Raw genomic sequence first — 16,331 nt, 5'->3', positions numbered from 1 at the left:
CGATTTGCCGCCACAGCCAGCGGAACAGAGAAGCTGCTGCCGAATCGCTGCCGTGGCCGGCAGGACAGAGGAGCTGCCGAAACACTGCCGCCCCTTTCTAACTGCTGCCCCAAGCACCTGCTTGGAACGGCGGTGCCTGGAGCCGGCGCTGGTGACAGTGAACCAGTGGCAGAGCCAGGAATAGAACCAAGGTCTCCTGACTCCCAACTCTTTGCCCTGTCTTATGGACCATGCTGTCTCCTTTAGCCTTAATGTTCTAAAGCCCTGTCCATGCCAGGATCAGGACTTTGCTAGCTCCCTGCAGTCATACATTGCACAGTTCTCATCCCACTGTGGGCAGGAACTGAGTACGAAGCTCAAGGAAACGCACTGATGCTTATTAGTAGCTTAAAGTTTCAAGCGGGACTAAGAAAGACCCTCTAAGTCATTTTCATTCCTTTTGTTGAGGCGGACATAATCACTGCAGGAATAATTTCTGTCTAGTCCATACTAACCTGAGCTGTGAGAAGAATTTAGTTATACCACAAAGCAAGATTAAATCATGCACCTAAGATGCTTCCAAAGACAAGCCACCAGAAAAACTGTCTGAAATAGCTCAACTAGCTTGCCCATACCAAGGGGCTTTTGCGTGGCCTTCCATGCATTCTCAGAACCCCAACCCCATTATCTCCCCCATTAACCTAGCACACTTTTGCAGCCTCATATCACATAACCTCCAGCTTCAGAGCTGAGGAGAGGCCAGCACCATCACTCCTAATTAACTGAAGGGGTGAGTACTGAAGAACCCAAGGATGTACTGGTGTTTACAGTGGATTTAACTGTGAATCCGTTTTATAAAACTGTTCCACAGGCTAAAATTAAGCATAAAAAGGAGCAAAGATTTGTTAAGACTCTGAAAATAAATGCCTTCGTCCACTTAAAGCAATAACATTGTAGTTTCAGTCCCTGTTTAGTGATTTTTTTAAAGCACAGTCAGAACATTCTTCGGTTCGTATTTAAGCCTTTAGTAATATCCATATCATCTGCTGGCTGCTTTCTCGAAGGCTTTGGAATACATTTCTAGGATTATTTATCTTTAAATAATACAGCCATTTGTCTGACTGAAATCTTTATATTTTATGATCAGCAAATCATCCAAGCAACACATATAGGTCAAACTAAAAGCAAGCAACGTCAACAAATCAGGAGCCAACTTTCATAAAAAGTTAAGTCAGCCACACAATCTGCTCCGGTCACATACATGACAATTAAACCTTCCTACGTTGCTGATGCAATCACATACCAAACTACAGAAACAGAAAAGGTACTGTTCTTTGTTCTCAAAAGATCTTCTAGTTACAGGGAAAATTTCTGAGCAAGCCAATGAGCAAAAGTAAATATAATGCACAAATTAAATCCTTGTGGTGAAACAGAATGATAAGATCTGCTAGATGGATAAGCTGTTGAGCACAGATTTATGTCAAAGCTAGGACATGGCCTGATAAGGAAAACATCTATCAAGGGAAAACGCAAAGAGTTTAGGCCCTATATTTTAGCTTCTGTAAGAACTGTAATATGATGGGCTGTGTGCTATGGAGTCTAAATACCTTGTTTTAATTCACCATTTTGTTGTAAAGATATTTGTACTATTTAGTACTCAGGCAGCAAGGACAGCAAAATTAAACCAATTGGCCAATCCAGAGTTGGGTGAAGTGATCCGTGTATTGTATGTAGAATCCATAAGCACACATTGATCTTTCAGGATGAGAGAGGCTACACTGAAAACAAAATATTGCACAATTGGTTAATGCAAATCTATGATTGAAATTTTAAATGCAGAAAAGGACATTTACATTCTCCTGGCAGCTGTAACAGCCCAAAACAAAAAATACTCCCTGTACTTCTACCTCTGGGAAAAGGATGAAAGAACAAACATGTTAGTTATGTTGCTTCATGCACTACTGGAACGCACTCAGATTCTACAATGAGGAGTGTGGTACAAGAACTTGCATAGAATTACATCTTATATCTCCTATTACATAACACTTAAATACTGATTATCAGACAGGGTGTTCACTTAAAATGTTTTACTGTTCACATGCAATATGACCAAACTACGGTTGCTGTCGGAACCACACCTGAATGTCCTGCCTTTCATACTTTTAAAATTTCAACGCTGTGTTGCATTTATGTAATTTTCTTTTTTGCATTAAATTTCCTTTAACTGGAAAAAAAAAAAAGTCATGGGGACAAATGGACTAATTTAACAGGATATGCTCGGTTGTGTATCTGGAGCATTGCACTTTAGTATTTTAAATGTTTATTGAGAAGCAACCTATTGCCCTTTATACTTGCCAGGCCCCTTCAGAACACAACCTACTTCTCTTACTACACTCACATCCCTCCCAAAACTCATCCCTGTCATCCTACTGATGAGAAGAGGAGGGGATAGGAAACACAAAGAGAAGGAAGGAGCCTCGCTAAAACCTGAGAATCTCATTCACATCGCTCTACTGAAAACACAGGGGAATAAAGCTAAATCAATGTTTGCAAAGTCAGGAAAGAGACTAATAGGGTACTTTTTAAAATCCAATGTAATTACATATGCTCAAATGCAATATAGTTGGCAGTGTCCATTTTAAAGAGCATCAGATGGACTGTCAGCAGGAAAACATTTCAAAAGCCTTTCACTGCAGTTTTTACTATGTTTTCCTTTAAGTCTGAGGATCACCACCAGATGTCACTGTTAGGAGGCAGACAAAAAAGAACACGAGTATATCTCCTGAGGCTACACTTTGCAGACACACGGGTTCACTCACAGGAGTGCAGGCCCACTGAAAGCAAACACTCTACTCATGCAAGTAAGTGCTGGCAGGACAGTGCCCCTAGTTTGTTAATCAGATGCCTAAGCAACTATATCAGTTCATTTGAGACATCTGATTTTTCAGAACTTGTTTTTAAAAATACGTTGGTACAAGACAGATACATCTGTGTTTATCTTGGTGTTAAACTTAGGATTGCAGATCATCTTTGCTTTAAGAGGTGGTAGCTATGATAAATCCTTACAATGCTGCTTACTTTTGGCACAGTTGAAATCAAAGACATCTGTGTATGAGAAAAACTAATGAGCGTGCTTCATGAGAAAAAGAGGAAGAATTAGGTGAAGTGTCTATTTCAAAAACCAAACTGCAAAAGCCCCCACATAAACCAAAGTTAAGAGGAAAAACAAAGTGCAAATCAACTTGCATATAAAGTAAGTCTCACCTCTGCTGCCATGAAAGCTAGAGTGTGCATTCCATGCGTATAGCCGATAACTCCACAGATCACTGCTAGACCACAACAGGAGAGTAACATGGCAATCAGCAGAGTCAGGACTCTGACGTGGCTGCTCATTGGGGTGGTTGGAGAGAAGGAAAGCTAAAACACATTAATACAAAACAGTGTTAACAAATTGCTCCTCTCCCTGTTGCCTTCACCCAGCACATATTCAATTGAACCTAATTATTTCCTGAATATAACCAACATTGCAACGTCAACCAGCTAACCAAGCAGCCATGAGGGCAGGGAGAAACAAAACAAACAAAAAGCACATAAGGCCTTGTGACTCTAGGTTTCATTTATACTCTCAGATTTTCAAGCCAGAAGGGACCATTGTCTAGAGTGACCTGCATAACTTAGGCCGCAGAACTTCACCCAGCAATTTCTGCATCAAGCCCATAACTTCTGTTTGAGCTGGAGGGTATGGTGACCAGATGTACAGTTTTCGACCAGAACAGCCAATCGGAAAGGGACCCTGCCAGCTCCGGACTGCACCGCTGACCAGGCGGTTAAAAGTCCTGTCAGCGGTGCTGCAGCTCTAAGGCAGGCTAGTCCCTACCTGTCCTAGCTGGCACCGTGCTGCGCCCTGGAAGCAGCCAGCAGCAAGTCCAGCTCCTAGGCGGGGGAGACATGGGGCTTTGTGCACTGCCCCCACCCTGAGCATTGGCTCTGCACTCCCATTGGCCGGTTTCCAGCCAATGGGAGTGGGGGGGGGGAGGGGAAATGCCTGTGGGCAAGAGCAGCACATGGAGCCTCCTGGCCCCCCCGGCCTAGGACCTGGAGCAGCTGGTTGCTTCCAAGACGCACACAGCCCAGAGCCAGGACAGGCAGGGAGTCTGCCTTAGCCCTGCTGCACCGCTGACAGGGAGCTCCCCGAGGTAAGCCCACGCCCCAACCCCGAGCCACAACCCCCTGCCCCGAGCCTGAGCCCCCCCCCAAACCCTGAACAACCTCCTGCACCCCACACCCCTCATCCCTGGCCCCACCCTAAAGCCCGCACCCCCAGCCCAGAGCGCTCAGTCTCCCCTGCACCCCAGCCCCATGCCCCAGCCGAGCCCCCTGCCACACCCTGCCCCACCCCAGAGACCTCACCCCCTCCTGCACCCCAAACCATTGCCTCAACCCACAACCTGCTCTCGCACTCCGAATCCCTCATCCCCATCCCCCAGCCTGAAGCCCCCTCCTGCACCTCAAACCCCTCATCCCCAGCCCCACCCCAGACCCCCAGCTAGAGCCCTCACCCCCTCCCGCACCCCAACTCCCTGTCCAAGCCTGAAGTCCTCTCCTGCACCCTAAGCCCCTCATTTCTGGCCCCACCACAGATTCTGCACCCCCAGTTAGAGCTCTCACCCCCTCCTGAACCCCAACCCCCTTCCCCATCCCAGTGAAAGTGAGTGAGGGTGGGGGAGAGCGAGCCCCAAAGGGAGGGAGAATGTAGTGAGCAGGGGGCAGGGCCTCAGGGAAGGGCGGGGCTAGGGTGTTCGGTTTTGTGTGACTAGGAAGTTGGCAACCCTACTGGAGGGTATATTTTAGAAAGATATCTAGTCTTGATTTAAAGACGTCAAGGGATGGAGAGTACACTACTTCCATAGGTAAGCTGTTCCAATGATTAATTACCCTCACTGTTAAAAAAATTGTGCCTTATTTCTAGTCTAACTTTAACTTCCAACACTGGATCTTGTTATGCCTTTTTCTCCTAGATTAAAGAGCCATCAGAAATCTCTCCCCATCCAGGTACTGGTAGACCATATTCACCTTTTGATCAGAAGACTGAAAAATATTTCCTTTATATCATTTAAGATTACATATAATTTTAACTGAAAATTCTTATATGCTTCGCTTATAGATTATACCAAAAATAAAGTCATCTTAATTTAAGGATGAAAGAATCAGGTAAAGTATCTAGGCCCATCACGAGTGGGAGTCAAAGTCTCAGTCTGGGGTGTCTGGTTAATTATTAAGTTGGCTCACATATTTCACCCATTCAGTTGCTAAATTCATTCTTCTTTCCCCATTTGAGTTGGACTCCGCTTCATAGTCACACATTTATCAAGAAAAGTGTTGTAATCCAGACTTTAATGTTTTCCTTCAACAAGGAAGGAAGTCCCAGCACCACAGCTCCTTTCTTAAAAGCTCTCACTCAAACGCAATAAGCATTTCTGCCTTTACAGTCTGCTCTCTCTCAGCCTTCTAGAAGATACCTTCAGTATACCAAGAACTGCTAGATAACCTTCCTGCTGATTTCTGGTTTACAGTTATTCCACCCCACTCAATCTCATTTCACCCAAGGCCACTATCAAACTGTTGGAAAGGCAACCCTTCCTGGGTGGTGAAACGGGAAAAAACTGGGGAGTACAAGAGGCCTTAAAATATAGAGTTTGGGGTAAACCAGAGAATTCAGTCTGGCTCAGGCTTTTATTTAATGACACTGAAGTAAAGAAAGCAGCACATACATTATACTTAAATGTCTACAATTACTCAAAGTGCAAAGCTGATTTTTCTAATCCCAATAATAGTCCATAGAAAAGAGAATTAAAGTGCTTGTCAGGTAACACATATTGTGGCACACACACTACCATGTGAAAGCTTTTCATGTTGTAATCTACATTATATCTCTATTCATATGTCCAGAATAATAGACAGACCTGGCCCAGTTAGATGGATCAAATTACAACAGTCTGCATATGGGTCAATTTGTTTATTTAACTAAAACTGAACTGACTCTTCATTCATTTTAAGACCCCTAACAAACGTGCACTCCGTTAACTTACTCAGAGGCCCCCTATCCTTGTTTAGAGCCATCTTAGCTCTCCATAGTCTCATTGCTATTGGTGCAAAAGCCATGTCCTCTGCAGCTCCAGCCACCTGGTACAGCCTCTCTGCAACCCTCCATCTCATTTCATTTCCCAGATGAAGACTGCCTTTCCTCCTCGCCTGAGCCTATTCATTACTCTCCCCCTCTGTGACTCACTATTTAACTCTTGAATACAGATATAGTTTGGGATACAGTTTATAATGTACAGTACACATAAAGATGCATTGTGTCCCATCAGTTCTTCATAGAGGCACAATGATCATAACTATTTCAAAGCATTAAAACTGCACAGAAACGATAAATATGCAATGAAATCCAATTCCTTTTGCTCTATTCTTTGTAATTTTACTTTGAGAGATCAAAAAAAATTTCAAACTACCCTCAGAAGTACCCAACTGGGCATCAAACTGAGGCTGATTTTCTAGAATTGTTAGCTAAGGCAATTTGAGAAGGACACTTTTTAAAAAAGGATACAGCAGTAATTCTAGACAAGGCAAGAACACATGGAGCTTTACATCTGAGGATCTTTCAGCATTTTATGAAAAAGGATAAATATAATTTAACATGGGATGATCATTTAAGATGGAAGAACTGTAACAGGGAGGTTAAGGACCTGATATTCAGAGGTGCTGAGGATTCGCAGCTCAGTTTGAAGTCAATGGGAGACATGAATGCTCAACATCTCTGAAAAATCAAGCCCTAAGTGACACAACCAAGGCCACACAGTGAGTTAGTGCTGGCACTGGGAGCAGAACTCACATCTCCCAACACACAGTCATTACGAAAAACTTACATATTCAAACCGATCCTTGCAGAGCTGAACCATGAGGTGGAGAAACACAAGCCCAGAGAACCAGAGGCACCACATGACCACCTCTTCCACCGTCTGAACATTCAGCACACCAAAAATAAAGATAAACTTGTAGAAGATGAAATTCCAGAATTTGTCCTTGAGATGCTAAAAAGGAAGACATTTGTTTTCCATAGGTAATCAAAGTAGTTAAAAAGCTCAGATACAAAATTATCCACCCCCTGGCTAGTTTATTAATACACAAACCCCATAATACTTTGCACTTATGCAGCTTCTTCATCTGACCATCGCAACATGCTTCACAATTATTTAATCCTCATGACGCACCCATGAGACAGGGAAGTATTCGCATTTCACAAGTGGAAAACTTACTACACAGCAAGAATGTGGTAGAATGGGGAGATAGAAACCCCAATTCATAGTCACTTGCATTGCCTGCTATTATCATTTACCATGTGCTTTAGGACAGCATGTACAAGTCCCATTGTGCTAGATATTGGAGACAGTAAAAGGACAGTCCCTGCTCCAGGGAGCTTATGGTCTCAGTTGAGCTAAGAAGCAAAAGATGAGTGCAACAGATAATAGGCAGGAGTGAAGGAAGGAAGATGGAGGAAACAGAAGTATGAAAATGTGATAGGCCAGCTAGTCACACAGCTAGATGGGGATATTTTGTATTATTTTTTAAATAACAGGATATGAACAACACAAAAATGAGAAATATTAGAAATTCCTGCCATCAAGGTGGATGGATTTAAATCACCAATTTTAATCATGATTTGCACTTGTACTTTTTAGTTATTTTTCCAAAGAAGGCTGATTCTCATTGGTTGGTAACCAGTGAAACATGTTTATTTGTAAACAAATACAGCCTTTACACTAAATTTGGTGCTTCTTTTTGCTAACCAGGAAGATACACTATAAAAACATTAATTTAAGCAATTAGATTTTTTAAATTATCTGGAGAAATGTGAGTTAAGCAAAGTAAAAATTAACTATTTTAGAAAATTGTGATTTTTCTTTTAACTTAGGATTTGTGTCAAGCTCTATTTTGATGGAAATTCAAATACAATCAAAAATGCACAAAAATAGCATTTTCTTAATTAAATAAAATGACCTTAATTGTGCCAGATACATAAGAAACAAGTTTATCAAAACATGTTTTGCATTTAAAATTGATTTATTAAACAGGTTCTCTCTCTATGTAAACTATTTATCTTTAATTAGCAAATTGAACATGCCCTTCAAGATTTTAGAACCAGTAGATCTCATCCTCTCACACCTAATTTTTGTTCATAGATTGGAAAAAGAAAACAAGTTTTCCTGCATTTCCAATTCCCAATTGATTTCTTAACTTTGAATGAACCTGTCACTGAACTGAACTTGAATACATTGAAATGAAGAAAATATTCTCTCTGCACCTGCAAAGGAGGCTACTGCTGTCAGTCAAAAGCTGATTTAGCATGTCAACAAACTTTGTTACCAGGCCTTTAGCCAGTCACTTCCATCAGCTCAATGGTTTGACTTTCTTTAACACTTGGTGACAAATGTGTTCTAATTTTTTTTTAATTATTTTAAGTGATTTAAATAGATTATAGTAAATGTAGGCCTTAACATAGGTTATCTTTTTTTTTTATTTTAAATCATGCATTTTTATCCATGCTGTCTGCCATCTACCTAGCCTCCACTAGACACCACTTTCTCTTAAGGTGTATTGACTAAATGATGTTCCTTTTGTACCATTGCAACAAGACAGTGCAGCATTGTGGATAATTTTTTTTTCACTATGTATTTGTACAGTGCTTAACACAATGGGGCCCTGATCTCAAATGGATCCTCAGTATCAGAGCAATGTGGCTGAGAGGCTACCAATATTGCCATTTTTATTTCTGGATTGCTGGCATATACATATTTAATCTTTCTTCTGCCATTGTAGGAAATTAAGAGAAAGTGACAAAAATCTAACCCTCTAAAAATACTCAATGTATAAGTTGCTTGGTCTCCAACATAATGGCTACATGCAAGAGGGGAGTAGGTGAGAAACAGTGGGACAAAAAAAGCATTCCCACATATGCAATCAGAAAGAAAGACAGTACACTGGTTAGTTATTGCAGGATAAAAGACACTATACAATTTGCACTATACAATGGGAAGATTTTATAGAAAAAAAAGAGTCCTATCAACCCTCTTTATAAAACACAATGAAGTCACCAGCAAGACAGCTAGAACAGGCTAATAATTCCTTCAGGATGATCACATTTTTGACCTATCAACATATATAGCCTGTCTTTCAAAGGAAGCTATCAAAGTATATTTCAATTTTTAAAGGGACAGTGAACACACTAGAAACTAGCATTGACACTGCTTTGAATTCCATGTCCATATGGTCACCGTGGACAACTGAAAAAAATCTAGCACAAAGCTTTTAAAGCATAGGCACTGAATTCAGGGGTCTTTAGGTTTGTGAATTACCAATATGATAGATTGCAAGACACCTATGAACAAGTAAATAATAGTGCCCCATTTGCACTGCATGCCTGTTACATTAAACTTCTATGGCTTAATGTTTTTAAATGACTTCATGTATATATACAGAGAGAGCGAGAGAAACAAATTTTGAAGGGACACAGTCAACTTGATTTTTGAAAATAAAATTTCAAAATAATTCTATTTTTTAAATAGTATGGCCTGAAATCTTTTGGGGGGAGGGACAGCTCAGTGGTTTGAGCATTGGCTTGCTAAACCCAGGGTTGTGAGCTCAATCCTTGAGGGGGCCATTTAGGGATCTGGGACAAAAATGGGAGATTGGTCCTGCTTTGAGCAGGTGGTTGGACTAGATGACCTCCTGAGGTCCCTTCCAATCCTGATATTCTATCCTTAAAAAAACGTTTTTTCTGCTTCCTTGCTGGTGTTTAGAAAAGGGGCAAGCCTAGGGCCAGTAACAAATGGCTTGGGCTCAGCTCTCCTGCCCTCTCTGTGTATGTGTCTGCCTACTGCCACTGATGGGAAACATCCTCTTCTTGCAGAGGTTGATGGTGCATGACAGTTATGTCATCATGCCAGAACAGGAGGAAAGAATTTTAGCTGACCAGTAATAAAACAGTGAAACTGACGATGTAAAAAAGTACTGTCAACTGCACAAAGTAAACTAAAATCAAAAATAGGGAATTGTTTTCCTCTAATTTCCTTTAAAATTAAGAGCACTTGTAAGCACAGGAACAAAATTTATGATGAAAGTGTAATTTCCTAGTTGACAGGTGTCCTTTTAAAATAAAATAGCAGTTCACCAAAATTAAAGCTCCTCTTCAGAAACAAGCCAGAAGATTCATGGAGGCTTATATATGCACTGAGTAGTTTACCCATAAGAGAACTGAAAAGGGCTTTTAGTTTATTTTAAACTTCCATAAATGTTATTGGATGTGCACTTTCAAAATATCAAAAGGGGATATCTCCAAATCATGGACAAATCACCTTCTAAGCTTGGGGTTAAAAAGGAAAGCAATTTTGATAGAAAGATGGGCAAAATCAATCTTACTTTTTAAAAAATCATTGTAAATCATAAGAGCTACATTTGTATCTTTAAAAAACTGTTAGGGTGCTAAATGTTACTCTGTGCAACTCTCAGCATTCCCAGGTAGGATATTAAAACCATTCGTCTACAAAAAAAAACCCCATGTGAAGATAAACAAGAGACAAATCAAGAAAACAAGTATCTGACAGCAAGGCAATTCGTCTAGAAGCATCAAATGTTTTACTTACCTGCCTCTCACTAACACGAAGAGGACCAAACACGGCACACTGGATTAGTTTAGCAATCAACATCAGAAAACAGCAGGCAGTATTTACGAGTACCTAAAAATAAAGTAAACATATTTTAGTCCTATTCATAAAAGGAGAACACTATACCTCACCCCCTTGTTGTTGTGCAGTAGTTGTTTCAGGTTGCCAGTAAAATATGCCCCTTCCTGAAGCCTAACTTCTAGGCAACGTACAGTAGAATACATTTCATTATCATTTCATTTGTGGAAACACTGATCTGTCAGCCTGAGATACTGAGACATTAATATCAACAGCATCATTATACAGATAACCAAGCTTCCAAACCTAAACTTGCAAGGAAACTGATTTCTTTACCTAAGTTATCATTAATATCTTACCTTATTAAAAATGAAATAATGTCAGAATTTGATTTTCTTTTCACTATTTATTCAGTTTATTTATTTTATCCATCTCAACTTAGACAATAAAAACTGACTAGTCAGATTCAGTTTTGTTCCCAGTAAATTTTACTTTCTGGTTTCCATTGGCTTTAAGCTTTAGCAACAGCTTATTTATGATGCCCCACATCATCAGGTCAGTGGCACTCAGAAATGATTAACAAGTCATTCAAAACATTTTTTTAATCTAAGAGCCTAGTTTAGATTAGCAATCATCATTTAACTGGACCAGTTTAACAAATGAAAAGCTTTTAAAACTGCATCAGATTTAGTAGTTAGTACAAATTATTGTGAACATTTTCTAGGTCATAAACTTTAGAAATTTTAAAAATACAGTACTTAAAAAGGGACACTGTCAATTTAAAAATCATAAATGTTGCAAACAAATTTATCTTACTATAAACATCTGAATAGAATGTTCATTATCATTTTTAAAATCCATTTACTTTTCAGTTTATGCTCTGACTTTTTGCTTTTCTCTCAGCCCAGACAATAAAAATCAATAAAGTCAGTTTTCCTTTTGCTTATAGTCAGTGTCATTTCCAAGTTCTTAATTTTGGAATATTTGCCACCCAAACACTACAGGAGAATACTTATTTGTTTAAAATACATTGGTTTCATTGAACTTTTTTTTCCCCAATTGTGAAATATTTCCGTTAGTCTCAGGGTTGATAAAAATATGCTGCCAAATTTAAGTTGACAGGGTCCTTTACAAGGAATTATTTTTAAAATGATCAAGCTGTTTCCCTCCTAAATTACAAATCTATATTTTAGTTTCCAAAAAAACACTGTACAGAAGCCATGAAAGCTTGATAATGCCTGATGCCAACATGCAAGTCTAACTACACACTTGTCACAGGTAATGCTTTGCATTACATAGACATCAAGCCAAATTAGACTCTAGGTTGGTCTGTGCTGAAATTTTCAAAATCTATTTCACCTTGATATTTAAATTGCTGAACGCAAGTCAGAATACTCCAGTCTGAACATGTTCACTATTCATAGTGACTTCATTCATACCAGGTCTGAAAATCTAATAAATAAAACCTATCGGCTTTCTGGAACTGTGCCAGTTAAATCTCTCTGGGATTATAGCTCTTGACAGCCATTTCAATGAAAACTGTAATGAGCAGAAAATACTGAATCGCTTAAACTGGTTTCTCATTCTTTTGCCAACCAATTCTTTTGAACTATATAGGATACAAGAAATGAGAAAAGAAATGAGGAGAGGATACATCCCGATAACATAGCACTTTAAAGGGACACAGGGTACAATTTTCCAAAGCACCTAACCAACTTGGGAGCCTAAATCCCATTTTCTAAAGGGACTCAAGAGCCTTTAAATGTCTTTGGCACTTTTGAAAATTTACCCATAGTTAATTTAAAAATCATATATTGTAAATCGATTTACCTACAGACTGGTAACGCCACCTTGGATTATTAAACACAAAGGAATTTAAAAATCTAATATACCCATTCACTATTTATGTTCTTTGTTGAGTTTTTTTTTAACTATCAATAGGCATAGACAAAGAAAATCAATGACGTGAGGATAGTCTTTTTATTCTGTTTGTATAGCACCTCACACAGTGGGGTCCTGGTCAATGACTAAGGCTCCGAAGTTCTATGGTAATACAAATAATAATAATAAATTGTAGTCATTTATAATCACTTCTATTTTCAGGTTCTCATGCTGCATGTTTTGGTTTCAGACACTGCAGGTGATTTTTTCTTTTTAAGATTGTGGAAACACTTCTACTCGCCTTAGGTTTTGCAAAATCTTGTTTTTACAACTTTCAAAATTTGGACAGAATCCTCTCTTACAAACATTTATTTCTGAGTATCACGTTTAATATTTTCATTTGTCTCACTGGCTAATCCCAAAGCGTCACAGACACAGTAAGCACTATTATTTTGTAGTGTCAGGATACCTAAATTGACTAAATCACTTTAAAATTTTAACTTTAAAAATAATTTTCACGTAAAGAGAGAAAGACATTAAAATATTAAATTGAACACAAAGTAAAGTAAAACATATACTTTATCCAAGTACAAACTGTGGTGTACACACATAGGTATGCTGCCATAATTAACATATTACTATCTTAGTGACCACAAAGAGCGTCTACAATCTCACTTTTATGTTTTTACACTGAGTTAATGTAAATTAACACAGTCTGAGTCTTGCAAAACCATTGCAGAGACTGGAGGATCGAGAGAGAGAGAGAGAGAGCGCGCGCGCACAAAGCCAATTCCAAAAAATACCTAAAAAATCCTTGAAAAGATCAGTAAAGACTAGTAAACCATGATTTCTTGATCTGGGCCCAAAATTTAAAAATTGGGTCCAAGCCAAAAGGGAAAAGTATGTTTTTAACATTAAAACATAAGATTAAATTGGTTGTAATTCCTTTTTTAATTTATAAACTGACATCTGCCAAACTGACAGCCATAGAGAAATCTCTGCTTAGCAACAGAACAAATACACTATGAACGTGAAAAGAAAAGGAGTACTTGTGGCACCTTAGAGACTAACAAATCTGGTGTCCAGATTGCTTCTCCCAATCTGACTCAATCCTGACTTGGAGGGACCAGTCCTAAGGGCAAAGTGAGTTAAATTCCTGTGGACTGTTCACACTCTTTGTCCTCTCTGCTGAAGCTAACAACAAGGAAGCCTAACTGGGGAACCAATTTTTGTAATGTAGACATTGGGACTAAATTCTAGGTAAATTTTCTTCCAGCATGCAAGGCCCAATATAGAAGTTTCTCAATGTTGCTAGTATTGGCTCAAGTCCACACGTTTTAGCAACGTGGGAAGTTGACTGCAGACAGACCAGTAGTGTTTAGACCCAAACCAGCACTCAAAACGGCACTCCGCCTACTCTACAGCTCCCAAAATTGTGAGGCTGATGAAGCCAAAATGGTGTTAACAGCAGCGAGAAATGTTGAACAATTTCCCTAATGCATGCAAGGTCTAAACAAGTTTACCAGTGCAAACTTGCACCTACTTAACATGTAATTTATACTCCTTTACACACCACCTCTGGCCTGGACAATCTAAATACTGGTGTAAATCACACTACTGGGCCCAAAACTGATACAGAGGATTTCTGTTTAGTGACTGAGCGTAACCTCTATAACTGGACCTCGGAAACCAGACTCGGACCATCAGACTCACTTCAGACAAACCAATGACCAGCCTCATCACACAGTAGCAGCTATCAGTCACTACAGACCTAGTCCAGTCAATCAGTCAATCCAGCGACCAGCCCCACCACACAAACTACAGCAGGGTGTGTTTGAACCATGGCTGTGCTATTTACACAAGAGTCTGCTAGTTGCGGGCGGGGGGGGGGATATGATTATTTCCTCCAAGTCTGGGGGACCCCTGTTATCCCCAGAGGGAGCTGGAAGCCAAGCCAGGTATTCCTGGGGCCTCGTCCCTAGGGCATCAAGGCAATTGCACCCCCTGGATCCACAGGTCACCGTCCTGCAAAACGAGCCCCCCAACATCACTCATTCCTTCAGGAATACTTACCCCCCAGCCCAGCCCAACTATCCACCCCTCAGCCCTGCCAGGACCCCAAGCCCCACTGCCCGCCCCACAGGGCCCTCTGTGTCCCCAGCCCCACTACCTGCCCCACAGGGCCCCTCCCCCCCACACTCCCAGGCCCCAGCCCCACTGCCAGCCCCAGGGCCCCGCCCCCCCAACCTCACGACCTGCCCCACAGGGCCCTCAAGTGTCCCCAGCCCCACTCCCCGACCCCGGGGCTCATTTCCCCCCACTCCCCGCCCCTGGGCTTCTCTCCCCCAATCCTCACTACTCAGTCCAGAGCCCCAGCCCCACTCCCCACCCCCTCCCTCCCACTCCCAGCCCCACTCCCCGCCCCAGGGCCCCCTCTCCCCGCACCCCTGGCCCCTCTCCCCCCTCTCCACCCCAGGGCCCCTCCCTACACCTCTGCCCCCCCTCCCCACACCTCTGGCCCCCCTCTCCCCACACTCCCCGCCCCCGGGCCCCCCCAGGGCCCCCAGCCGGCCCCGCCCCGCTCTCACCCAGACGCAGAGGCTGTCCGACAGCAGGTAGTAGGCGATGTCCAGGGGCAGGGGCCCGGCTCCGCGCGCGGACTCCCCGGCGGACGGCGGCTCCTGCTCCGAGGGCCCCCGGGGCCCGGGCTGCCCGGCGGGGCCCTGGCTGAGGGCGCGGTAGGCGCTGACGACGCTGCCGAGCAGCCCCAGCGCGCTGAGCCCCGTGTAGGTGCGGAGGCTGGGCCAGGGGAAGCGCTCCAGGAAGAGGAGCGGCATCGCGGCCACGGGCCTCCACCGCTTCCCGGCGCCCGGCCTGTCCCCCGCGCCCCCGGCTCAGCCCGCCCCGCCGCCTCCTCTCCCCCGCGGCCTAACGCTCCCTCCCGCCCCGCGGCTCTGCCGCCGCCGCCCGATCAGCCTCCCGCGGACGCCGCTGCGGGCCCCGACTCGCTGGCCCTCCGCGGGCTCCTCCTTCCTCCCTGCGCCGGGCCTGGGCGGGCGCCTCCCCCTGGGGCCGCCCCAGCGCCGCCGCCGCCGCCGCCGCGTCCCGGGCCTGCCCAGCACCGCCCCCGGCTGTCTGGAGGGACCTACGGGGGTGTGGGGATTACTGGGGCGGAGGCTGGGGGGACACGCCGAGCCTGTGAAGTAGCTGGGGAGGGAGGCTAATGGGGCGGGGAGGCGGATGCTGTTTGATTTCCTTCAATAGGCACCGCAAAGAAAACTGCCGTGAAAAGAGCCAAGGAAAGTCGCCTCTGCCCTTTCCCCGGCGGCAGCGGTTGATTTGCCACGTTCCCGGTCGGGGCTGGCTCCTTGCAGGAGCTGCAGACCGAAGTAAACACTTCCCTGGGGAGGGGGAAGCGGCAGGGCCGAGAAGTGGGGCCATCCCTGTTTTCCCGCAGCATGGACCTTGAGGCAGCAATGAGGATGTGAAAGACTTAGAGGTGTTTCAGCCTTTTCCACACCCAGGGTGAACTCAGGGTCAGCTTTTTAAAAGGTATTTAGGTACCTAAAGATGCAGATGGACGCCTAGTGGGATTATCAAAAAGGACCTAGGCACCTAACTGGCACCCGGGCATCTTTGAAAAATCCCCCTAGGCACCCATCGGCATCTTTAGGCACCCAAATGCCTTTGAAAGTCTGGCTCTGAGTCCTTTGGAGGTTAGCGGGTATGGCA

At 43.0% G+C, this 16,331-nt stretch overlaps 1 protein-coding gene across 2 annotated transcripts in view; it reads right to left on the bottom strand.

The window, feature by feature from the left end:
* The window catches only part of AMFR (autocrine motility factor receptor), a 37,760-nt gene extending 22,229 nt beyond the window's left edge, over nt 1–15,531 (bottom strand). The window contains exons 1-4 of one of the 2 annotated variants that reach the window (XM_073307479.2): nt 15,188–15,531; nt 10,680–10,772; nt 6,906–7,070; nt 3,244–3,396 (exon numbers count right to left, since the gene is read on the bottom strand). In XM_073307479.2, the coding sequence (XP_073163580.1) occupies nt 3,244–3,396; nt 6,906–7,070; nt 10,680–10,772; nt 15,188–15,436 (660 nt within the window). In that variant the 5' untranslated portion in view covers nt 15,437–15,531. The remainder of the gene's footprint in view (nt 1–3,243; nt 3,397–6,905; nt 7,071–10,679; nt 10,773–15,187) is intronic. The other variant, XM_073307478.2, reaches the window with a different exon arrangement.
* Between the last annotated feature and the right edge of the window lie 800 nt (nt 15,532–16,331).

Source organism: Lepidochelys kempii, chromosome 12 (genome assembly GCF_965140285.1).
Source record: "Lepidochelys kempii isolate rLepKem1 chromosome 12, rLepKem1.hap1, whole genome shotgun sequence".
Classification (NCBI taxonomy): domain Eukaryota; kingdom Metazoa; phylum Chordata; order Testudines; family Cheloniidae; genus Lepidochelys; species Lepidochelys kempii.
This window is presented reverse-complemented; position numbering and strand designations above follow the sequence as displayed.